This window comes from Thalia democratica, chromosome 7 (genome assembly GCF_965202585.1).
Source record: "Thalia democratica chromosome 7, ktThaDemo2.hap1.1, whole genome shotgun sequence".
Lineage (NCBI taxonomy): Eukaryota > Metazoa > Chordata > Thaliacea > Salpida > Salpidae > Thalia > Thalia democratica.
Genome location: NC_139171.1, coordinates 58,050,447 through 58,078,125, shown reverse-complemented (window position 1 = coordinate 58,078,125; position 27,679 = coordinate 58,050,447). Strand labels below are relative to the sequence as shown.

The 27,679-nt window shown below is 27.2% G+C and overlaps 1 protein-coding gene across 1 annotated transcript in view; it reads left to right on the top strand.

Annotated features, from left to right (window-relative positions):
- Window positions 1-19,120: 19,120 nt before the first annotated feature.
- The window catches only part of LOC145840435 (carboxypeptidase D-like), a 29,472-nt gene continuing 20,913 nt past the window's right edge, over window positions 19,121-27,679 (top strand). Inside the window, exons 1-7 of the mRNA XM_082947696.1 lie at window positions 19,121-19,355; window positions 20,236-20,459; window positions 21,607-21,819; window positions 22,897-22,991; window positions 23,556-23,711; window positions 24,371-24,513; window positions 25,760-25,929. Of these exons, the coding sequence (XP_082803822.1) occupies window positions 19,182-19,355; window positions 20,236-20,459; window positions 21,607-21,819; window positions 22,897-22,991; window positions 23,556-23,711; window positions 24,371-24,513; window positions 25,760-25,929 (1,175 nt within the window). The 5' untranslated portion in view covers window positions 19,121-19,181. The remainder of the gene's footprint in view (window positions 19,356-20,235; window positions 20,460-21,606; window positions 21,820-22,896; window positions 22,992-23,555; window positions 23,712-24,370; window positions 24,514-25,759; window positions 25,930-27,679) is intronic.

The following is a 27,679-nucleotide window of genomic DNA, read 5'->3' as shown; positions in this document are numbered from 1 at the left end:
AAACTCAACAACTTATTTTTAAAAGTATTAGTTTACACAATTTTCAAACTTAACTTTTAAATTTTTATTGTATTTTTCAATTTTAACATTTACACAATTTTCAAATAATAGATAATTCTTGGAATTCATTGTAATCTTCATATTTCACAATTATTTATTATTTTATGTAATACACAAGTTTTAGATCAAATGCTTATATTTAGAAAACGTCAAAAGTTTAAGCCACTAACGATCAGAAAAAACTCAACAACTTATTTTTAAAAGTTTCAGTTTACACAATTTTCAAATAATAGATAATTCCTGGAACTCATTGTCATCTTCGTACTTTACAATAATTTTCTTCAGCCTATCTAGCTTGTGGTGTAGTTTAATGTATTTTATTTGCATACCAACGAAGTACTCTCTCGTGAACGAAGGCTTGAAATCTCTTTCCATCTGTTGAAATTAAGAAGTAATTATTAAAAGAACTACTTGATTTTTATAACACTATTTAGCGCAATGGTAAAGTTTTATAGCTAGTTCAGGGTTGCCAAGTATTTTTGGCCAATTTTCTCCAGGTTTTTTAAGTTTCTTCAAGGTTTTTAAAAGTTCACTTTTGTTGGTAGATTTTTAGTTTAAAATTAAGTTTAAGGTAAGAAACAATGTTGTATAGTATAAAAAAATTGAATATATACTATTAAGTTACTTTAAATGTGTTTTTAACAAAAAAAAAATTGATGATATCGAAAAAAATTTATTGCTAACATTTTTTATAAATCCCTTTCCACCCATTAAAAAGGTTGAACGAAAAATTGAAAAAGTTAATAATAAAGTTTTAACAGCGTTGCCACTCTTAAAAGGAAAAATGCAATATTTACTAAAACCAAAACGTTTAATATTAATATTCTTAATTGAACCTTATAGTCTATATATTCTATTTTTCATAACAAATACTTGTACACTTCAATATATGAACAAAAAACTTAATACTTAAGCATATAATTGTAAAAAATAAAATATTAAAACACTATTTATTGGTGATTCTTTTCATTTATCAACATAATGTACAAATATTTTATGCTAGAGTTTAGTATTTTATAGAAAAGGAAAAAAATAAAATAGAAATTAAACATAAAAATTTACATAGCACTTATTTATTAAGATTTGAAAATATATATAAATTAAATGTAGAACATAATTTTACTTATGTACTCAAATAAAAAATATACAACCTAAAAACATGAAAAAAAAAACAACACTGTTGATCCTCTAAAAACAACTATAATACAAACTTACATGTAAAATAAAGTATATTTTGTTTAGTAAATTGTTACAAACGCTACAGTATTTCTATTTTTTAGCAAACTAAAAGAGATCATCAGTTCTTATAATATTTTTTATTCAATTGAAACTTTGTTCTTCTTGAATAAGAATTGTTTTAACAACTGATGATATACTATAGTTTGCTTTATGAGTGAAACTTTAAATTGTTTTAAAAAATCTGTGAAAATATGATGTCTCCCTATAGCTACATAAGTTAGGAACTTTTTAAATTTTTATTTAAAGAAAATTACAACATAACAAATACAAAAACCTGTTCATCAGTGAGTCCATTCTCTTCCTTCATTAGCATAATGTTCTCAATTTCGTTTTTACCCCTCTCAAACTCGATCCTGTAAATTTGATTAGTATTAAACAAATTGAATTATGCAAAACAATTTATATTAAAACTGTGTTGGTAGTTTTGTTTAAAATGTACTACTGTTATTACGGAATATACAATGTTGTAAAATTTTGTTGTTGTACTTATAAGATTGCTTTTTGTTAAATAAAAAACTTGGCTGAAATAAGCTTTTAGAGCGCTGAAACAACTTTCCCGGGCAAAATTCTTAATTTTTATACAAAACATAAAATACAACAAATAATAATAATAAATACCTGTAATTGTTATACGTTGGATGCTCCTTGTTAAACCAGTTCCTGTAGTCCAAATACTGATCCAAGTTTTCAATCTCAGTGAAATCTTCCCTCGTTGGATCATGGTTTGATTGCTCCAGTTCATTTATCCTTTTGCTGATCATTTTCTCTGGAGGTATTTCGGGCGAGCTTGGCTTTGAAGGGAGGCTCTGGTGGCCGTTTGTGGTGCAAGGACTGGTTTGATCACTTGGTGAAAGCGCACTGTTTTGGCTTTTTCTGGTGGGTTTAGTTTTACTTTGGCTGGATACAGCTGGTGAAAGGAGCTGCGTGAAGTTGTTCACTTTATTTATTTTACTTTCCTTGGAGACATGTGCTGATGGCTGCCTCGTCAAAAATTCCCACGTCCGTTCACTGTTGTTTTGACTGGCTTCATTGGCGTTCAGATGCAGGTTTTGAGTGATCTTTTTAATTATGTTGTTGAGCTTTCCTTTGCTTTTGACCTTCTTAGTGGGACTCATGCTTGATTGGGAGGTTTGGCTGCTTGTGACTTCAGAGGGAGTGTTGGTGATGGTTTCTTCGCTTGTTTCAACTGTCATCTTGTTTGTTTCAGGTGACAGCTCACTCGAATCCATACTGCATTCTACAAGATTGTCAATTGTCGTCTCAGTCATGACTTCTTTGCTAGTGCAAGCCGTTGACATCATTTCTTCTACGTGGACACTTTGTTTTTTCCTTTGAACATTTTCATTTACTTTGTTGCTTTGGACATTTGCAGATGGTAATACTGAATCTGTTGTAGCAAAATTATTTTGAGAGGGTGTTTTTTCAACAACATCAATATGATCTGCACTCTTTTCATTCATGCTGTTTACACTAGACGACTGAGAGCTGCTTTGGCTAGAACTACCAGTTTCATCAAAACCAATAGCATTTTTCTTGGCTTGCACTTTTGAGATAAACTGCTTTTTTTTGTACTTTGTCTTTTCCACAGGTTTGGAAGCGGAGTCAAGAAAACTGCCAAAGTTCTTAGATAGAAAGTCATTGCTGTAAGTTTTGGGCGAGTTGTCAGAGTTACTCTTGGACTTTGATGAAGATTTTTTAGGCAAAGCCTTTGATGAAGATTTTTTGGGTAGAGCCTTTGTTGAAGCTTTTTTGGGCAGAGTCTTTGCAGAAGCTTTCTTAGGCATTTCATCTTCAACTTCTTCTTTGATCTCCTGTTTCACTTCTTTGGAAGAAAAGTACTCATTCAGCTTCTTTTTGACAATCTTCTTGTTCTGCGGAGTGTACTCTGGCCAATCAGCAGACACAAAACAGTAGTACTGCTTCTTCAGACAGTACTGAAGAGTTTCAGGTATCAGGGTGCACACTTCTTCCAAACACCTGTTGATCAAGTTCTGCTTGTCGGTTTCCTTGAAAGACCAGGGCTTCTCCGTCTTCAGCCGCTTCAGCTTGTCCATCAGGTTTCTCCTTGAAGTGGGTCGCACTATGGCCAGGTGGCACAGCTGCCTTTTCATCAGGCTGGCGTTCTGCGTCGCGTTTTGAGGACTTTTTGGGATGGTCTTCTTTTTTGTAGCTGGGTGATTCAGCAATTCTGACTCGAGCTTTTTGACTTTGGCAAGCGGGTAGCCGGAGTTTTGCGCCCTCAGGTGGCTCTCAAATCTTTTCAGTTTTGTGTCCAACCCTCCTTTCCTCTTCCTGCTAACTGGCAAGCTTGCATTCAAGTTTTTTATCAAACTAACAGGCCTTTTGATGGTGGGAAACTGCAAACCACCAAATGAATTAGACAAAGGTGAGTCTTTTTCAACTTCAGTGGGCACCAGATGCTTGGTTGTCCTGACAACCTTTGACTTCATCTGGCTCTTCTTGCCCACCTTCCCCTTCAAAACTTTCATTGTCACCTTCTTGGACTCCGCCTCCGCGCACTTGACCTTCTTTTTAGTGGACAGAAAAGCCTCGTTGTTTCCCCTGACCTGAACTTTGTGCTGGACTGAGCCGATGTCCTTCAGCACAGAGCACGTTCCCACGACAAAGTGTGACTTCCAAACGTTCAGTATTTTTGTCTGCTCGCTCTCGTTGAGCTCAAACTTTTTCTCCTTGCCGTTGCCTTTGAAGACCAGCTGCAGTTTTCCGTTGTTCAGTTTGATTTTGATTTTTTTGCTGGGGTCTTTGCACTGCAGGTGGGTCAGTATGGCGTCCTCGCACGCCTCTGTTATTTTCAGCTGTGCTTTTCTCGCCACCTCTTCAATAAGGATGGGTCTTTTGACGCACTGCTCCAGCTCTGCGCTTGGGAACTTTTCATGAACTTTTTTATCCTTCATTTTATAAATTTAGTTACGGAAAAACTCTGCAAAAAAATCAGATTGTGGTGATTGTTAGTGAGAAAACATTTTTGAAGTAAAAATATCTATATAATATATATTTAATTTAAAACTTGTACTATACTATAACTATTCAAAAAGCATTATATACTTCCAGCATGAAGTAATGTTTACAAAAAAAATGTATTGCAAATCAGCAGTAATATGTGAAAGGTCTTTAAGGGTAAGTTTTTTGTATCGAAATAATAAATCTGACTTAAAACTAAAAGTAAAAGTAATTTGTAAAGCAACATTTATTTATATGACCAGGGTTGCCACTCTATGAGTCAAAAAAACTATCCTGAGTGACCAAAAACTGTCTTGAGTAATCTTGAATTTTTTCAAACGCTAAAAAATTCTTTGTTTTTTATTTCAAAAATAAAATATTTCTTCAACTAAAATGGTTGCAAAGAAAAAAATTTAAACTAAATCAACTAAGTCACATTTAAATCTACAAAAAAAACTCCCCTGATATTATGAAGATGTATTCAATCTTGAGTTTAAAAAAAATCAAAAAATCCTGAGTTGTCCTGAGATTTTCAAAACTTCAAAATATCTGAGTTATTCTGAGTTTGTGGCAACTGTGTATGACATAAAACTGTGTTCAAGGTATAACTTACATCATGGTTGTTGCTCTTTTAGTCAAAAAAGCTGTCCTGAGTGACCTTAAAATTTTCCTGAGTTTTTTCAAATAAGGTTTTTACTTTTCAAATTTGTTAAAAATCTAGTTCTTTTAAAAAATTAATTATAAAATAACTAAATATTGAAACTACATAAACTGAATCTCAATCAAAATCTAGAAAAAATATGTCCTAAGGTTTTGTAAAAATCTTAAAACTTAGTTAGCCTGAATTTAAAAGAAACATCTTAAGTGAGTGGCAACCTTGTTACATGCCCCTAAAAGGTCTTCACAAACTATAATTGCTTTGATCAAAAATTAATTATTTTATGTAATTTAATCAAAAATATACTATTATAGGGTTTTCAATTAATTAATTTTATTCAGAAGTTTTTAATACTTTAAACATATTACAAGATTGCCGCTTTTTGAAAAAGAGGCACCAGACTGTGCTACCTAAAACTAGCCTGAGTTTTTGAAATCAATTAATAAAAACAAAATATAAGTAAAATACTAAAAAGTTTAATATCAATGGCTTTACTTTAAATATATTGTAGTAATTTTGTAAAAAATAAGATGTAAAACTATGTAAAACAACTAATGAATTTCAATTATTAGAGAAGATACACATAGCAAAACTGCTACACTACCAATTTTAAAGTTACTAAATAAGAACTCATTACTGAGAGAGACAAAATAAAAATTAAAGCAGTAATACTATCAAAGCAAAAAAGCAAGTAAAAACCTACTTTCAGTTTATAAGATGAAACTTAAGATAGTAATACTTCAAGTAAAAAATTGAGAGTTTTACAGTTAATAAGGTTGAATTTTAGAAATTATAAAAACAATACAAAAAAACTAACACTAAAGCAAAATAACTAGAAAATGTATTGAAAAAATTAAAAGATTAAGCTTAGCATAAGTTAGCCTAATTGTTAATAACTTTGAACATAAACTATAAAATAAACAAAAGCTATGATTGATATCTCCAATAAACACAAGCTTGTAAACTAACCTTTAGAATATTTTTTTAAATGTTTCAATGAACTATAAAAAATTTGATTTTTATTAACAAATTTTTAACTTATAAACCTTGTTATTCTTTTTAACACTGTTTAAGCTTAAAAACTATACTTTGAAGATTAATACTAAAAGTATTTTATAAAAACTACTTTATTAATGTTATAAAAACACTTTTCAATTCTTACTAAAAAAAATAATGTTTTGCTAAATCAAACACTACATATTTAATACTTAGTTGTAAAATAAAACATATTGTTAAGATAAAAAACACTTATTAAAAGCAATACTTATACATCCTGATTATAAAAATTAAATTCTATTTATTTAAGGGCTTTAAATTACTGTTTATAAAACTAAACTAATAGGACTGTTGATTAATGCCAAATATAAGTACCAATAGACATGATATATTTTAATAAAAAAATGAAGAAAGTTTAATAAAAAGTTACAACACTGGATTGCAGCAAATGAACAACATCTTTATCTTAATATACTTAAAAAAATTTGCACTTTTCAAACTTTATTACAGTTTAAATAAAAAATACCATAATATACATTTTTTTACAAATAAAATAACACAAATTAAAAGGTTGCAGTGTTATATTGTGTAAGCAGTTTTATATCTGTTAATAGTACTGTACTACTAAACAGTAGAGTCAACTATTTAATATTCAAAACAAGACTTTCTTTTTACATATACCAACACTGTTTCTTAAATTAAGTCAAATGGTCCACATTGTTTTTTACAATTGGTCGTAATAATACACAAGGGTGCCAAAAGAAAAAAACATTCTGAGATAGTTTTTTAAAGAACAAAAGAATTTGAATTGTTTTCTAAAATATAGTCAGTTTTATAAAATTTTTCTGTTAAACATGTATAAAAAATAACTTTTTAAGACTTGTTTTTTTTAAACAAAAAATCACTAAAACTTTATCTACTTCTAGGTATTATATACTAAAAACCATAAACATTAAAGGAATTGTTAATTGCCTGTCTTTAAATAACTGAATTATAGCAGTTAAAACATAAAATTGAGGTGTTTTATGAATACAAATAATAATTATTACTTAAAAAAAAATTTCTAACTCTTTTTAATCTTCTACGCAGACACTAAAAATTCAATGAAGATTAGATCAAGAAAGTTTAAAAAGCATGACATTTAAAAATTGTAGGTGAAGAGAAGTTTTTAATAAAGTAAGCTTTTTTTTTCTGTTTTACGCTACTTACTTACATATCATACCTATTGTAAAACTGTAAAAAAGATTTATTCCCCTATGACCAAGTTTTATAATACATTTAAGACAACATTTATTTATATGTTGATGTTACTCTTTTAGGTTCTATGTTAATTTTTCATACATACCAGGACTACAAAAGGAATTGTTTTTGTTTCTTATTAATGTCTATTTAACTGCTACTATTAGTGTCATTTCAACTTTGCCAAAAAGAATATGATGTTGTAAATAAATTTAAGTTCCAGTACCCACTATTATTTATCTTCTTGTGCTGGTGCTGCTAGTTGTTATTTGAAGACAATTATTAGTATGCAAAAAAGAACTATTAAAAGAAAAATTTTTTAGTTGAGTGACTGCATTGACTCCAACAAATTCCTTGTTTGCTAAAACAGGTATTTTGAAACTTAATGAGGTGTTTAATTTGCAAGTTTTAAAGTTGATACTAAATACTTTGGGAGAATTTGAGTTAGTTTACTCCAGTAAATATGGTTCATACAAACAATACCAGACATTCAAAAATCATATATGTTTTAATTGAAAGACCTAGAACAGGGCCTCCTTCAGGTATTTGGGTCCCAAGTTGTGATATATTGTTCCGGAATTTTTCAAACCATAAAAAAGGATCAGTTAAATACAGTTACAGAAATTTTTGTTCAGCCAGTATACTGATTAAGTATGGAATGCTCTGATTGTGTAATTTAAGTAACATGCTGACACTTCTTAGTTGGTTTTAGTCAGTATTTGTCACCTGTTAATTTCAATGTATGTATGGTCAGTTTTATGTGTGCTTACCCTAATTTATGGTAAGCTAGTTTTGGTCTGTTGATAAGAAAAAATATTTATTTTGCATAATTGTTTATTTGCTGTTTTACAGTTTGTTGTACTTATCTGTTAACTGCATTTATGTATTTATCCTTACACAACTATTTTTTTTTACTTGTGTTAGACTAAATTTTATTTTTTGTATTCAAGTTTAAGAAACTTCAATTTCTCTTTTAAGTTTTCAATTTTTTTCTGTGTAACTTAGAGAAGAATAGTTCTTTAACAGGTTAAAAATATCATTAAATGTTAATGTATTTATTTCAATAATAGTTTAATGTGTGTTTTCAACAACTGATTGTGAGTTCACTCTGGTGATATAGATCACATGGTTAGATTGGTTGGTGTGAATTTTTGTAGGAGTACTTGCTTGGGAGCTTGAGCTTCATGATTTTCACACACTTTGTGGTTTTTGGTGTTGAGATTTTAGCCTTGTGAGAGTTATCCAAATGGTGTGTCCCTAAGGTTTTTTTTATTTACTAAAATAGGGGTGGGCAATGTATGGCCTGCGGGCTGTATCCAGCCCGCAGAGTGAAAATGACCGGCCCGCAAGCAAAGTGGCAGACCAGCAAAGAGGCAATATTACAAAGTGTTTATAAAACTTTGCATCATATTTATACAAGTCAAAACTGTAGGAATTTGACTTAAAAACATGCTAAAAAATGACTTTGTAAATTAATGTGTACTAATAAATATACCATTTTGTCCTAATATTTTGTGTTGTTCTAACTTAGTTGGAATATCGTTTTGTCAAACTACCCCAAGCAAAGTGTTTTTTTAAGTACAATATTTTACATGCGTACCTTTGTCAATTACAATGTCAATTATATTTATAGACATTGCTTTAACATCTGACATGTCTCAATATATATCTTAAGTTGTCAGATTACAGAAAGATTAGTGAATTTTAGGGATTCAAAAAAGTAATTCACTGTATCAATATAACTAGTTTCCGGCCAGATCCAAAACTTATATTTTAATTAGAATCCGACTGGATCTGGATCTTGACTTAAAATTAGTATCCAGTCAGATTTGGATCTAAAAAGTCATTATTCAAGTGGATCCAATAAATAACTAATTCAAATGCTCCTGCCCACAAAAGGCTAAATATTTTCAGATCTGGCCTGTTGATTGAAAAACGTTGCCCGGCTCTAATTTAAAAGATAGTTTTTTGTTTATTTAACTTTTGGATAAATAAAAGTTAATTATCATTGGGGCAGGTAAAATTACACATGATGTAACACCCTTGCTTTTTGTCAGAAAAGGTTTATTGTTGCAAGATGTAGAGTTTGAGACTGATGTTTAAAGAAAAGATGTACTCTAATATAAATTAATTTGCTTAGATTTATCATGTATGGTAATTAAATCATTTAAACATAAGAAACTGATAATTAAAAAATATAACACTATAAAGAAATACTTAGTATAAGAATTACTTAAATTGAGTTATAAAAAAAACAAATATCGTTATTCATATGTGTCAAAGATTTAATAGAATAAAATATTATAGATTACAATATAATTAACTTTTTTTAATGTGTTATTTTTATGCATCTTTAGTTTCATTTAAACATAATGCCAGGTTAACTTTCTCTAGACATCTTTAAAATCATGAAAAAATTGCAAGTTTAGTTGAACAACTGCTGCCTCTTTTAGTTATTGTAACTGTAAAAAATTACAAAAGATATAAATAAATAATTTAGCATTACATACTCACTGTTATTGTTATTCTTAGTAAAAATTAGCAATAGTTGTCATCAAGCAAAATTTAATTTTTGTGTAAAATTGTCTAGATATTTAACCCATTCCCACACTGTATCAGTCATAGTTGAAAAAACCTTGTAACATTAAAATAAGTATTAAAATTTAACATTAAAGCCATAGAGGGTTAGCCATATTTTTAAAAATTGATCTTATTCTATAGTTTTTTCTAAGCTTCAGGATGCTTTATATGGTTTCAAAAAATTCAATTATTTTTTATATGTGACCAGTCAAAGTCGGGTCGCATAATAGGATCCCTATGGGAAGGGAAACTAAAACATCAAAAAAAGACTATTTTATTTAAAATCTATCTCCTCCTACATTTTTCAAGCAATCTTCTTCAAACTTTCACAGTGTTATATTTATACTGTAAGGAAAAAACTTTATTTTTGAATGCAAGAATTTTTTAAGTAAAAATATATATTTTCTGAAAAAATACTTCTTTTTAATTTTTTCATAATTTTTTTTTTTCTAATTTACAATTAATTTCTAACTCATAAGAAATGTTTTTTTCTTTTAATAAATATCAGAAACATTTCCACAAAGAAAATTTGAATAAGATTGCTTGAAAAATGAAGGATGAGATAGATTTTTAGTGATTTTTAAAATTTCCAAGAAAATTGACCCCAAAAAATTTGCAATATCAATAGTCTGTATTGGAAACTTTTTACAAAAAATTAATTATTTCAAAAGTTAAATGAAGTTTTTGAATTCTATAGAAACTGGCTTGTAGTTGTTACTTAAACAAATCATATAAAAGCAAAAAAAAATTTTTGTAAAAAAAGTGTTGGACTCCCATATGGTCTTAAAATTACTACAATAGCCATATATACTGTTTATTGAACAATAATGAAAAAGCTTTTAAAATATTTGGTCCAAAAACCTGGTGCACAAAAAAACATTTTAGTTGTTGAGTGACCACTTGGATACCTTTTATAGTCTTGTTCAGGTCTATACCATTTAAACTAAGAAAAGTTTATATTTACAAATTTAACCAAGACTTTTTGCAATGGGGCTCAAATGAATAAGTTTATACATAAGTATGTATAAACTTATTGGTATTAAACAAATTCTTTATCTTAAAACTAAGTGTAACCTAACTAACACAATTTAATTTTTATCTGTTTACTTATAACTCACAAAACTTTGCTTGGTTAAAAACTAAGAAATTCATATTTTTCTAGTGGTTTGTTAATTCAATTTCATTATTCAATGAATTTTATGAATGAATATAACAAGTTATTAAAATACATTTCTTTATTTTACTATTGTTAAATTTTAAGAATTGAATATGAAAATGTTTTTTTTTGATGTTCAGTTTTCACACTAGCTAGTATTTACAAAAGGTTAAGTTTTAAAAATGCTTAAAAACTTTGACAGATAATACAAACCAAATTAACAAATTGTTTTAACTATGACAAACTATAGTTGAGGCCTTTATTTAATTTGAAAAAATCATTTAAATTGAATACAAACGTCTAGTATGAGTATTTCTAATTCTAATCTTATTGTCTTTGAACGATAAAAAACCGCTCAAAAAGTTAGGTCTGAGCCTGAGGACTTGGTGTACGAAGAAACCTTTCGTTTATGGAGTAGTAGACCACTTGGAAACAGTTAATCGTCATTGTCCACGACAATATTTATTTTTCTATACCTATACCCTTTTTTTGATGTAATTAAATAAAGTTTAGTTGAATTATATGTTAACTAAACAGGCTTTATAAATGTTTCTAAAGTGAGTTACTTTGTCTTGTAAGTTATAAAGCACTTAGGCAGTAAAAACTTGTCGCCTTTTGTCTAGTTCTGGACAAAACATTGAACTGTAACCGTAGTGTATGACTCGATAACTAAAAGGTTTTTTCGTACACAAAGTACTTAAACCAAAATTTTTGAGCGCTTTTCTTTTTCGTTCAATGAATTGAAAAGTTCTACACTAATATTTCAATTTCTTTATCGCATTCTACTAACTAACAAATTATTGAGACGCTTTTCCATCGTCAATAAAAATACAAGCAACAGCCAGTTTCGTCTTCACCACAATAAACTATTTATCGGCCAGATCAAGTGGTCTCAAGCTCAACTACGGTCGCACTAAAGGCATCAAAACTGACAATGTAAAGCTCTTAAGTAAATGTTCTGCAACTTTAAGTTGCTTTTTAAGGGCTTATTAAAACCAGTAGCCATTAAATTTTTACTGCTTTACAAATACATTGGTTTTTCTTTTGTTGACATGTTCGTCCGATATACACACTTTCACATTGGTGGTGATATCTGTACAAATATAATTTAATGTATTTTTGTGGCATAAAAAATTCAAGTTAAACCATTTTAAATTTTTTGTTGACTGTGTTTCTCACATTATGTTCAAATACTTTTGGATCTTTATCAAAGTATAATAATCTCGAAAAAGCAGGCCACTTTGGTCCTTGTATAGCTGGGTCATTCAATTTAGAGATGGTGCGTTTAATCGTCTTGGTGATAACTTAAAGGAGTGGTCTTAACGAATATCACCTATGCACACTAGTGTGCACAAGAACTTCAGGGTACAAGAAACTAATCTAGGGGTGAACGGAACTACTCTGAAACTTTCACTAATATTCCGGGATTAAAATGAAAAGCAAAAAACAAAAAAAAATATTTACGAGGGTTTTGAAACTAGCACAGTATAACGGGTCTATGATTAGCAAAAATAAAAAATATTTTAGGAACTTTTAAGCGAAATTTTTAAACTTACACTAAATGTTTTAGTTAATTTCGAAAATAGTCACATTTTTTTAGGAAATTTCGAACTTTGGGTGAAGATTTTTTTTTCATTAAGTTTGCACAGTTTTCAATTACCGTGAGGAAAACTACGTTACAAAACCAAAAACAATTAAGATGCTGTTTAACTCTTCTTGAACTTAAAAGTATTTGAAAGCTTTATCAAGTTAAAGTACACTTTTTTTTTGTAAAAAATATCTTAGTAGGCATCAGAATATAAAAAGTAATGTAACATCTTCAAGGACTGTTATATGGAGTCAATAATTAATTTGAAATTAATGATGCAAGTTAGGAACAAATAAAAAAAATATTAACCAAAAAAAATAAATATATAAATGACTTATGATTTGTAGAAAAGTATCTTTGAAATAAAGTCTATGTAAGTTTTTCTTAATTTTTCAGAAAGTTTCTAAAACAAGTAGCATCTCATTTAAAACTAACTTTATAAAAAGTAAACAGCGTTTCTTAGTTATAATTTTTTTTTGTAAATTTTCTTCATAATTAGAAAGTCTAAATAAAAAATTTAGTACAATACTTATTGTATTTTTATTGATAAGTAAACGTCAAAGTTTTTAAAGAAATCGTTCTTATAATAGCAAATATAACAAAAAAAAATCAACAAAAAAGTTTATTTTTACCTTACTTTGTTTTTTAAATTACTGTTTTTAATTCGAATAAAGTCGTTTTTTTTTTTAATATATTTGGTGTTATATCAATCATTCACTTATTAGTTTACTACGTTTGGTTTTTTATAAGTTAAATCTTATAAGTTTCAACGTACAGATAACAAATATTCGGACAGTAATCTGATACAGAACAAATAATCTTATTATAAGTAAAAGAATAAAAAACTTTTTTATACATTATACAGATGCTTGTAACTTTTTAAAAAAGTATAAAATCTTAAAATATTTATTCCTCTGCTGTTTCTTTTGTTAAAACTTTAAAAAATAGTGTTCATAAAACCAAGTTATAAATTTTAGAAGTATATTTAAAACCGAGAACCTTTTTATGACATATCACAACACATTTGATAAGAAAAAGTGTGATCCCTTGAAAAAAAACTTACCAAAAGAAAAGATAAATTATCGGTTTAAAGATCTATAAAAGTTATTTACAAAACATTGAAATTGTAGGTATATAAAAAAGATGCATTTGTTATCTTTAAGTACTTGATTTTGTTTATAATGCTGTTTTTAAAACTCAAGTTCTTTAACTTACAAAAGCGTGTTTAACAAACAACTCCTTATAAAATATTAGTTTTTAAGAAAGTACTTTAAGCTATAAATTTATAAGATGTAACACAGTTTTATTATCAAAATTAGTAGTATAAAAAGCGAGCTACAAAAATATTTTCTTACACAGTTATATTATAATTAAAAATATCAGTTTCTAATTTTTTTCATGTCCACGATACTTTTTAGCCTTTATTTAGTCTTCCTTTAACTAAAAACTTTTTTTTTGTAAATAAATAACTTTTTTTACTTGCATTGATTATCAACTCAAAAACACTTTAAGTTTTGAGTAGTGACTATTTTGAAACGATTTAGATACGAATTTAATTATTACTTTGTACATTTTTTAGTATTGTTTTGAAAAAAATTAGCATTTAGCAAAGTTTTACTTATTTAGTTATGACTACAACCACAACAACTAGAATAAATACAAAAATTAAAACCAAACCAAATATACAATTGCATCTATTAGCCCGATTTCTACTTCTGCTTCGATTATGAAATGCAGTGGAGTTAAAACCAATTCCAGTATTGTTTTCATTTGAATAGGAACCATTACGAGTATTAGGTTCATTAAAGTTGAAACCATTTGTAGTATTGGTATGGTTCAAATTTAAAAAATTTCTAGTAGTAGTATCGTTCGACTGTAAACTGTTTAAGACATTTACTAGATTTGTTTGTGAGCCGTTTGAATCATCTATGAGATTAGAATGCAGACTAATTGCAGTTTTGTTTAGATTTGAAAGCAGACCATTTGAATCATTCATTAAATTCAGCTGTAAAGTGTTTAAAGCATTAATTAGATTCGGTTGTAAACCACTTGTGTTGCCTATCACACTTGAATTTAAACTATTTAAAGCATCTAATAAACTTGGATCATTATTTAGATTCGATTGTAAACTATTTAAAGCTTTCGATAGATTTGTCTGTAAGCCATTTGTATCACTATCTAAGTTTGACTGTAAACTATTTAAAGCATTCAATAGACTGGGATCATTATTTAGATTTGATTGTAAACTTTTTAAAGCACTTTTTAAATTCACGTTTAAATTATCATCGATTTTTATACTACTAGTCGTAGAATCTAAATTAAAAGCAGTATCGTTAGAACGCAAATTATTCTCATCTGTATTCAAATGCGACCTAGGTTTACTGCGGATTTCGTTAAAATTTAAACTGTTTCTTTCACTTATACTACTTGGATACAAACCATTTCCAGTGTTGGTACCACTTGGGTACAAACCATTTCCAATGTTGGTATGACTTGGATACAAACCATATCCAATGTTGGTATTACTTGGGTAAAATCCACTGGGGTCTTGAAAAGACTGCTCGTAAGTTGGTGGTGGAACTTCGTTCTGCTGGTTGTTTTTCATAAAATTTGTTCTATTTATCTCACTTGTCATTGGTCGAGCTGTTTCTTGTTCACCATTTTCTAATGGTTCGTTATAAGACATTATTTTTCTATAAATAAGACATTTTAGTGTTACAACTTGTAAAAGATAAAACAGTTTTTTACATACTAATTATCACTTCCCACGTGATAACTAGATTGATAAATAAAATTCTCAACATAATATAAATTTGGCTGGTAAATAAATATAAGTTTTCAACTTACCTCTGAAAACAAGTACTGGAAAATCATAGTTAGTAACAACTACTTTGTATACAGGTTTTTAATTAATAATCTCAAATTAAATACTTTAATTAACTAATTTTATTTTACTTAAACTGTATAAACTGTAAGTTTTTGATAGATTCTTATCATGAATAACCTTGTGTTATTAGTGTCAAGAGAATACCGTTAACTAATAATTAAAATTAGTTAAAAAAAAATATTTAAATACATAACATTTTAAATCTAGTTAAATAATTTTGTCTTAATTTTACTAAGAAAGCATTTTTATAAAAAACATAAATACATAACATATTACAATTAAGTTTTACAATTAAAACGTAGAAATTAAATTTGTATGGATTAGATTAAATTCTTTTAATTATATATTTTTCAGTTTTTTTCTTAATAAGTTCGTTAAATGAATTCTTAATATATAAACATAAAAATTACCTATAAGAAAATACATTCATTTAATACAACCGTTACTTCCTTTCCACTTGCCCTTAAAAGAAAATGTTTGGCCACTTTGATAAACCCCGCTTTAATTTATTAATTATCACGTTTGTAAGGATATATTATGAAAAAAATTATTGATTTATTTTACCCAAGTTGTTTTCGAGCTAAAAAATCTAGCAATAAAGATTTCTGCTTAAAAAGACGGATTTAACTAACTTTTAAACATTTTATCCAACTGTGCTATCAAATAACAAATAATTAAAGTTGGTTTGACATAAAACTATATTATTATATTTGAAATAGACAAACCTAAATACTTTAAATATACATTTTTTTTGGTTAATCAAGTACAAAATTAGTGAATACATTTCTTATACATAATAAAGCACTCTTTAAACTGCTAAAAGTCTTTTTTATTAATGTTTATAATTTCTAGTTAAATTGAATACACTTTTAACTAAAATAATTAGTTTACTTTAAATCAACAAATTCTAAAAAATTATTACAGCACTATGTCACTTTTTTCAGTTAACTAAAATGCAAAACTTTTTTTTTTTTTAAACAAAAATATATTATTAAAACGAAACTCCTCGTTTGATTTATTTATAAAATTAAGTACACATTAGCTTAAATATCAAAACCACTTGATCGAAAGCTTACTTTCACTAATAGAGAAATTCAAAAGTATTACCTTATTTTTATTACTTTTCTCTAGTACACGTAGTATGAGTAACATCTCGATTATAATTTTAAAAACATTTATTTCCGGTTGTGTTTCAATTGTACTATTGTTTTTTAACTAATAAAACTTTTGTTAAAATCAAATAGATTAAAATAAATTCAGTTTGATAATAACTATATTTTAAAGTTGTAATTTTGAAAGTCGTATACAATATTATAAACATTTTTAAATAACTAAGTTATTACAAAGTATATTCTTATCTTAACATCAAAATAATGATTGTAAACACTTATCAAAAAAAGAACAGTTAAAAATAAATGCTTAACCCAGTTATTAACATTTCGTTAGCATTAGAATTTTAAGTTGCTTAAAGTTTATAACATTTGTATTTTTTTAGCAAAACATATTTGTTGAAATGTTAAACATACTTTTACACGTGAAACCTTTTCTATACAAAAGAAATGGTAAGTTAAGTGGTAAATGTTAAGTAGTTACACGGGCCCGGCTATTTAAATTCGTACAATTAAAAATATGTTTAAAGACAAAAAGCAACAAAAAAGGAATATGAGTTCTAAAAATAGTAAAAATGATTGATTATTTAGGTCTAATTAGTACTTACAAAACAACTTTCGTACAATTAAAAATATGTTTAAAGACAAAAAAAGCAACAAAAAAGGGATATGAGTTCTAAAAATAGTAATAATTGATTATTTAGGTCTAATTAGTACTTACAAAACAACTTTAAATATTTTTATAGATATGGCTTTTACAAGTTTTTTAAAGATTTTAAATTAAAAAAGATTTAAAGACAAGAAGTTTTTGATTTATTCTTTTTTTTTGTTTTTTATTATCATAACTTTAGTAATTAGATTTATAAATAAGATACTTTTTAAATTTTTTTTAAACATTATTACTTTTTCAAGTAAAGTTTTTTAATTTTTTTAAGAATTTGAAATGCCATAGTTTGAAATGCCATGTAACTAAACTAAATTTTGCTTAGTATAGGTTAGTGACAAAAATCAAGATTAATTTAAATTATTACTATACATACATTTTTTCTGGTTTTTAATGTTTACGAACCTTATTTTATAAAATTAATATGAAAAAAAGGTCATAATTTTTTTAAAAGATTTTTTTTAACTTTTTATGCAAACATAAGCAAAACTTTAACTAAACCCTTTTATTTAGTAATAATTTTTGTGATCTTATTCTCATTTTGTTTGTTTGAGTTTGAGCTCATAACCTGATTTTTAAGTTTACTTGTCAATGTTTGAAGTAATGGAAGTAAACTATTCTAGTTTTAATGTCAAAAGCCTAAAAAGCATATACTAAGAGAAATATAGTATAGCAAGAATTCTAATAAACAAAATTTTAGAAGCTGTTAGATTTTACTTACTGATTTATTAGTTTTATTTTTCTTTGATCTTATATCAAAGTATGCTAAAATTGTAAGGGATGAAAAAGTAATTTTTTAATTTTCGTTTAGTTTACGATTTTTACAACTTATTAAGCATAGTTTTATTTAACTCAGGGGTCGGTAAACTGCGGTACACGTGACTGACAAATGTGGCCTGCCAAGCATAAGATTCTGCCCCGCAACTATTCAGTAAAAAAGGAACTAATAAAAACAAGCAAGTTTAAATGTCTTATAATAAAAAGTCACTAATGTACTCTGTTGCTTGTAATAAAATTTGCAAACCTTTTTTCGTGGCTATTTTTCTTATGTACTTTATTTGATATAAGAAATTATAATTTTAAAGTAATATTTTATGCTATATGGTAACATTTGAATATATATAACATTATTTGTCAAAGCTTTTATTATTAATTTACTCGATTTACTATTTAACGAATTCAAATACTTTTAAAAATACTTTTGAAGTGTAAAAAGAAAGTATGATCAGTTTTTTTTTTAAAGTTAGAAAATTATTTACAAAAACTAATTGTTATTACAAGAGAACTTGAATTTAAACCATTAATTAACAAACTAAAGTTAAAAAAACGTAAGTTAATAGCTTTAAACTTGATGTTTACTTGTAAGAGAATTTAAATTGAAAAAACTTTACATTTTGAGTAAAGTTTATACTCTAGCTGCCGCTAAAGACTTTGTTTTAGAAAAATTCAATTAGTAAATATTTACTACTAACTTTAAAACTTTTGTTCAGAACAAAGAAGTTGTTCAACCACTAAGGTGTAATTTAATATTAGTTACTTAGAAAGCTGAAGAAAAAAATTGGATGTTTATGAAAAATAAAGATTAATTAAAAATTTATTTTTTATGTTTAAACCTTATTTTAAGGATAATGGAAAAAAATGGTGTGATTTAATGATATTTTTTGTTTTATTTTGCAAGTAAAACAATCATTTTTATAAAAAGTTGAATAAACATTTTTAGTTTGAAAAATGCATGTGATTGAAGTAATTTATCACATTTTTTACACAAAAATTTTAAAACTTTTTGAAGTGCACTTTTTAAGGTTATTAGAAAAAGCTACACATCTCACATATTCCAATTTTTTAGTATATGTACTGCCAAAGCAAGTACAAGTGCTGTCAATCAGTTTGAAGCTAAGTATTTATTTTAGCTTTTCCCTGCTTTTCTGACTACATAATATTACTGCAATAAATGTAGTAATCAACAAATATGTTTTTAGCACTTTTTATTTATATGTCACTCTGAAAATATACAAGAAAATGCAATAAGGACTCAACAACATTGATGTGCATTTTAGTAGAAAAATATAAAATGATAAAGTGGTTGGCAGTTTTGCTTTTGGCTGGTCAAAGTTTGTCACTTTCAGTAAGAAAGCCCACTATAAGTTTTGGCAGCTACCACCACCAAGAAGACCTTGAAAATTTGTTTAACCAGCTTGCAAAAGACTATCCTGATAAGGTAATATAAATGATAATTATATTTTTTGATTATCTAAAGTTTGAAATTTAGTTTAAGTTTGAGTAAAATTTAGAACTGTTTTAACATTTTATCACTCATAAGCTGTTTAGTACTTTATTTAAAATACATGATTGTTTTAAAGGAGGTTTGATAACAGTTATTTTGGTTAGGTAATATTTACCAAATTAAATTTAAACACTCTACAATAAAAATGTTGTCAAGTTTTCATTAAAAATATTCAAACAAATTTTTTACAAGTTGAATTTTGTTATCTTTAGTTTCCTTGTACAACCAATTCATTTTTAAAATATGATTTTTGACTTGGAGTTTGTTTTATAATTTATTTCAAAAAGTAAAAAAATTCTTTGCAGTATATCAATTTGATTTTTTATGATTCTTATACAGTTGTGTTTCACTTAAGTTAACTTCATAGGGTTAAAATTTTTGAAAAGACATTTTTGATACTACAATTGTAAATTGAAAAAAATATATTAGTGTTCAAAAGGGTGGAAACTACATTAAAATGTAAACAAAGTTTTTTTTTTTCAGCAAGTTTGTTTTTATTATTAAACTTTAGGCTAACACCTAAATTAATTCTTAGCTCCAAAGTATTAAAAAAAAGTCTACTAAAATTGTAATTTTCAAAAAATTTAACAATCAAATATAAATCTTACATATTTTATTTTATACAGAAGTTTTTGTCTTACTTGTGTTGTGCATTTAAAAACAAAAAAAAATTGCTTTCAATCCAACATACTGAATTTATTTATCAAGTTGAAAAGTTTGTTTTGTTTAAGTTATCATTTTACTATATTATAATATTTTTAATTATCAAAAAAAAATAATTGTCCTGTCAAAAAACTGTTTTTAACCAACACAGGCACGCGTGGGAGACATAGGTACATCTGTCAAGGGCAGAAAACTCATCTACTTGGAACTGACCAATCAGGTCAATAACAAGTCACCATGGAAACCAAAGGTGAAGTTGGTAGGCAACATGCATGGTGATGAGACGGTTGGCAGGCAGCTCATCGTCTACCTGGCCCAATATCTGCTGTATGAAGGAGGTGACAGTGATGCCATCAACATACTCAACAACACAAGGTAACATTATAGGTTTTTTTTATGTAATCTTAAGGTTTAGTTGCATTATTTGTGTCATATAAAACAAAGTAAGTATCTAAAATTATCTAAAGTTTGAATAAGTCAAACAATGGTTAGGATTATTAAATATGCAGAGTAAGCATTTATTGCTTTCTGTTAATTGCTTGACGCCATGAATATACTGAAAAACACAAGGTGGTTTGATCAGTTATCAAAAAATTGGTACTAAAAATGTTTTTGTTTTTAACCACAAAAAAAGCTGAGTTTTTTCTGGTGTTGTCAAGTTTTTAAAACAAGGTCATTATTTTAAAGCAGTTTTGTATAAATGATAGTTATATTCATTTTAAAACTATGTTTCATAGATATTCTAAAGAAACATTTTCTTGCATGTTCTAGTAGGCTAAACTGTAACATTTAGTTTATTGTTAAAATTATAATTGCAGCAAAATAGATATAAGGAAAGAACAAGTTTTAGCATCTTATAACAAATAATTATGCTATAAAAAATAATTTTTCTTTTCCTTTCTAACTTGGTTTTACATAACTAATTTATTCCAGTTTTTTAAGTTAGAATACTGTGTACAATTTTTCAAAATTACTTATACATAACACCTTGAAAACAAACTTTTATTTCTTGAACATTTTGCAGAACGAATATAACTTATCTATCTTGTACATACCAGAAAGTAGTGTACTTGAAAAAACGTTTTAAAATGAATAGTTTTTCCAAACACCAATACTATTCCTGCTACTCTCAACGATCAATCTAAAATCATTGTTTAGATTAATACAGTCAAAAAAAAAAACTAGAAAATTTCATGCAAAAGTACTATATTGTTTTAATTTAGGGGGTTTTCAATGTTCCCACAACCAACAAATATAAAAAACTTATGTGTACTGCAACTAAAATTTCAAAATATTTTTCAACACCCTGACTATTCCTGCTATCCTCAACGAATCTGTCTTAAATTATTGTCTAGGTTCAAACAATCAAAAAACAAAACTATTTTAACTTTTTAACAAAAGTATTTAAATCTTTTCCTGAATTTTAGTTAAAGTGATTTTCAATGTTCCCACAACCAACAAATATTAAAAACATATGTGTGCTGCAACTAAACTTTCAAAATATTTATTTTTCAACACTCAGACTGTTCCTGCTGCCGTCGATGAACCCCGACGGTTTCGAGGCGTCGAAGGAAGGCAGGTGCGAGTCGCTGGCGGGGTACGTGGGGAGGAAGAACGCGAACGAGGTGGACCTCAACCGGAACTTTCCGGATCAGTTCGACACGGAGGAGGAGAGGAGGGGAAGGGAGTACGAGAAGGAGACGAAGCTGATGATGGACTGGATCACCAGTAACAAGTTTGTTTGTTTATCTATATTATTACAAGATATTATGTTATTTTGTTGTTGTATTGTACAAGAAAGAGACATATTTGATGATGGACTGGATCACTAGTAACAAGTTTGATTGTTTATGAAAATAAATGATATTGCTATAGATGTTACATTACTGTATTGTTGTATATTATGCTGTATGAGAAGGAAACAAAACTTATGCTGGACTAGAACTCTAATAATAAGTTTAGTTAGGGTATTTAGAAATATAACAAGTACAAAATAATTGGCTTTTTAAATATAGCTAGATCATTTAATAAAAAGTTTGATTTATTATGTTTATTTATTTTTATTTATTGATAAGTTTGGTTATTTAATTTATAGTTGTTTATTGTTTTTAAACAAAATCGGATCACCAATAACAAATTCGATTATGTTGATGTCAACTTAACTTGTATAAGTATTGAGTGATAAGTTTGAGAATTTAGTTGACAAAACAACAAGTTTTAAAACTGATGTTTCGAAAAAGTTATATAGAGTCACTGATGATTTTTTATTTTAAATCAATACTTAAGTGAAGCGTTTTTAATATTAATGAAAGTTGTGAAATTTCTATTTATTATTTTTAGTATTTAAAAATTTTGCATTAAATCATTAGGAGGAAGTTGATAGTTATGGTTTATTAGTTTAGGCGTTTGATATTTTAGACAGAAATGTTCAAACTCAAAATAACTGTCTGATGTTTAACTAAGTAACTAATTTATAGTTTTTGTGGGGATAAATTTTATACATTAAATCAAAAATAAGGTACAGCTAAATACTTACTAAAAAACAAAAAAAAAACTTTAAGTTTGTTTGTTGTTGATGACAGACAGTTTAGAAATAATATTAGAATTGCTGTCAGTTGCAAAATATAGCAGCTTTATAGTATTAGGTAGAGACTCCTTTTTGATGTTTAAATATTTATTTAAGTATGTGTTGCAAAATTGATTTTCACTTTTATTATGTCCAATTAAAAGCTACATATAATCTTTACATTGTATATATAAACTTTATTGTATAACATGATAAACATTACCATTATATTACTTTTGTGTACAGGTTCATTTTATCTGCGAATTTTCACGCCGGCTCCGAAGTTGCTTCTTATCCTTTTGATTCGAGAAAATTGACCAAATACGACCACAAACAGTATGGTTAGTAACTTGAATACTTTATATTCGATGAAAGTTTTAATTGTTCGTATTTATGTGGTTTTGTCATGTTACTTTATGTTACAATATGGTTAGTAAATTGATTACTCAATCACATTGGGTTAAACTTTATTTTATATATTTTATTATACAAATTGGTCAACACTTACTTTTACATATACAATGCAGATGTATAAAAAATAATCTAAACTAAACTCACAGTAGTTTGATATTAATGTACGTATGGGCAGCCCAAGCTTATTTTACATATCATGATACAGCTTGCTTAAAAGTTTAACATATACAATGTAGTTGTTTTCAAAAAGTTTTTACTAAACAAGATAAAAAATGGTAAGTATTTTATTTACGTATTTACATATGGGAAGGTCCAAGTTTTATGTATATTAAAGCTGGGCTAAAACTTATACATGTACAATGTAGATATCAATTAATTATCATAGATCACTGATCACAAAAAGCTTAATGTACCACAGGAGATGACTGTTTATTCACAGATCCAAATTATCTTACAACAGACATCTTTTCAATAAAAGACAATTATAACAGGAGTGGCCTCCATAGCACCGGACAACGATTTCTTCATCGAGATGGCTTCGACGTATTCGAACAATCACCGTGACATGCACCTGAACAACAGGAAGTGCGATGAAGACCAGTTTGATGGTGGCATCACCAATGGTGCAGAATGGTACAACGTGCCTGGTTTGTTTACTGTTTATAAAAATATTTTAATTAATAGTTTCAATTATAAATATGGCAATGATAACATTAATGGGTGCAGAATGGTACAATGTTCCTGGTTTGTTTAATTTATTAAATTTTGGTATCAATTTTATTTTCAATAATTACTAACTTTCAAAAAATTTTTTTGAGTTAAATTTATTCTCAACTTTTTTTTAAATTTGATAATGGTATAGTTAATGGTTTATCATTTTATTATGTAGGTTCAAGTATATCAAATAAACATTTGTTCAAGTAAAAATACTATTAAAAAAAATAAAATCCCACTGATCAAATTTTTCATTTAGTTTTAAAAATTTTGAAAAACTTACATATATGTGGGGGGTGAAGTGCGAAAATAAAACTCATTTTTATTAAAAAACTAGTACCCAATAAATTACAAAGTATGTCTCTCATTTAGTTTGCTTTATAAAAGACTAATATTTATTCAAGTGGATTGCAAGACTTTAACTGCTTGCATGGAGAAATGTGGGTTAGGGATAAGGGTATAATTAAAAAAAATCAAATGAGAAACTTAAAAAAAAATTGTTGACGCAGCAACATCAGAACGACCTATAAGCATGCTTTCAAAGTTTTTCTTGATAATTTTTTTACAAATAAAATCCAAATCGCTCACTTAGGCGGAATGCAAGATTTCAACTACCTGCACGGCGAATGCATGGAAATCACTTTGGAGCTCACCTGCTGCAAGTACCCCTTCGCGAGCGAACTGGAAAACGAGTGGAACAGAAACAAGATGAGCCTCATAAAATTCGTCCAATTGGTTGGTTTCATTATTTGGTTTTATTTAATTAAACAAGTTAAGTGAAAAACAATTAGAAAATATTATGAGCCTAATAAGATTTGTCCAATTGGTTGGTTTTATTGTTTGTTTTTATTTAAATCAACAAGTTTAGTGAAAAAAAGTTAAAAATAATATGAGCTTAATAAAATTCGTCCAATTGGTTGGTTTTATTATTTGGTTTTACTTGAAATACTTAAATTATAATATTATACTTATATAATTATAAAAAATGAATGAAGTTCAGGTGTTTTATAAGATTATTCTATATTTTTTTTATCGCAAATCTATTTAAATATAACAGTGTTTGCAGTTACAATAAAATTTTAAGACGACAGCCACCAATTTTAAAACTATTAGCTTATTATGTAAGAGGATCCTCATAATATTTGTTCAATTTTTGTTTTAATCATGATGCTATTTACAACGTTTGAAAGCAACAATCAGCTATTTTGAAACTAACACCCAACTACAGTTTAAAATATAAAATGAATTGAATCTTAAATCAGATTTGTTCAGCTGGATAGATTTTTATCAAACAATTTCCAACGTTTACTTCTGATGCCAAACTTGCTATTTTTTGTGTTTAACCATACAATGTTTTCTTTTAATAATCTCAGCTTATGCTTAGACCAAACTTTTATGCTATCTTTCAAATTAAACTCACAGGCTTGTGATTTGTTTATTTTGTTTTATTTTTATTAAGATATTAATTTTATTGATACTTTTTTATTATTCTTTCAAGACTTTTCAATGCAAACTCAGTTTCGGTCAAAGACCTCGTCAGTGCTTATATAAACAATCTTATTCAAATAGAAAAAAAAGTCTTGAAAGCATAATAAATAATATTTTATTTCTCCTCTAGAAGTTGAGATCTTTGCATCTGTTTCGAGAAATTAAAACGTGCAATACTTTTTATTAATAAATTAATCCAACCACAGGCGAGGTTTTCAAAATAAATTGAGTCAAGTAAGAGGAGCCTCACAAGACTTGTTCAATTTTGTTTCAATCATAATAATATTTAAAACATTTAGAAGCAACAATCAGCTATTTTGAAACTAATACTCTAAAATTTTTGTGAATAACATACAATGTTCTCTTTTGGTAATCTTGTGCAATACTTTTATTTATTATATTAATTCTCAACTCACAGGCGAACAGGGGGATTGTGATTTTATTTATTTGTTTTTATATTATTTTTTATTATTTTTTTTATCAATTTAAACAGGCGAACAGGGGAGTCAGGGGTCAGGTCGTCGACGCCAACAACAACCCGCTTGATGACGTCACAGTGCAGGTGGGCGGTATCGAGTACAACGTCACCACTGACGTCACTGGCAACTTCTTCCGCATGCTGGTGGGAGGGAAGGACTATGACGTCACATACAAAAAGAAGGGGTTCGTGTATATATTTTATGATTTTATGGGCTTTTAATTAATTTTTATTTAAATTTATTGAATTAATAGAATAAAACTTATACTTTATATACTATTTAGGCAGTTTGATCATTGAAGTTCTGTGTCTTTTTTTGCTAAATAAATAAAAGTATAGCCCGATTACGTTACTTTAAAATGAAATGTTTTGTTGTTTCTCATGAGAAAATTGATCAAATACATTTTAGTTTTTTATTTCATTAACAAGATTATGGTATGGCATGCACAAAACTTAATTGAAAATTATACGCATGTTTGTTGAGCAGTTAGTTGAAGAACTTTATAATAAATTAGCTTGTCAAAAATAAATCGATTGTGTTAACTCAGAAGTAAGTTTCCTTTTAAATAAACTTAATTACCAAAAGTGAAATATAATGTTGTATTTATGAGCAAAACATGGTTTTATTGCTTATTCGAACTGAAAATAATCACTAGCTTATTAAAATACAGTCATCAATATCGTGTTTATTAAAACCCAAACAAAGTTTAAGCATGTAAGTACCTAAAACATATTCTACCATCATTTGTTTTCAATTCTAAAGTAAGGTAAAGTTCGTTTTGAGTTGTAAGAAAGCGTACATAGTTGTAATATTCCGTAACTTTGTATTTGTTTTTAAAATTACAAGTAATTACATGTGCTTTGCATGAAAAATTTAACAAGAGTACGCATTGTCACATATTGGGAGAAGTATTTATGAGAAAAAAACATGAAATAAGGTATGACGTATTAATTAAATTTTAAAGCGTATTTTACGCAGGGCTTTTAGCTGGTTTAAGTTGGAAAAAATTGATTTTTCAATTTGCTTAAGTGCTAAAGTTGCAAACGATTTTAGTTTAAGACTCTTTAGATTGCGACTTGAAATAAATTGAAAGTATTCTCAAATTTGAGTTCTGGTACAAAATTGTTTTTAAACGAAATAATAACTTAAAAGTTTATACTTGTTTTTGTTTTGATTAAGTAGAATTGTAAAATTTTTGTTAAGTTTTGTATTAAAACAAACTAAAAGATTATAGTCATTGTTTAAATAATGATTTACTGTTTAGTAATTATTTTTTGATTAATTTTACAACATGATAGTTATTTAAAGCAGTTATATAAATATACTATTTAATGGTTGTACACTTAAGTTATAATAAGTAGTGTTGTAAATAAAACTTTAGATTTTTTTAATCTACATAAGTTAAAGTTGTCTTGTATATTTTTGTTACATTTGTATAAGTATATTACCGCCTAATAATCAAAAATGATGATAACCTACTTGGTGAGTTTTTGAAAATCATGTGTGTGTATTACTTTAATTGTATTAAATACAAGATATTTGGCAAGCAAATAAATAAATGTTGATATTGCAGATTATTTGATAAAAATTGAATAGTTTTTAATTTTACCAAATATTAAATTTCACATCAATACAGGGTTATTGAAAGAAAATATCAAATAATTTTTATAAAATTATTTATAATAAACAAAACAATATACAGTTAGCCTGGGTTTAAAAACATATAAAACTAAACTCAAACTGTTTTATACGTATAAAATAATAATCATTAAAAAAGTAAATTTTACATTTTGAAAAATAATGCTATAACAATGTATGAAGTCTAACATTAAGTAAACAAAAATCTTTATTACGACGCGTGTTATAAGCAGAAACATCTGACCGAAAAAAAGCCAAACTTATAAGAAAACATAAACACAAAATGTTTTATAATT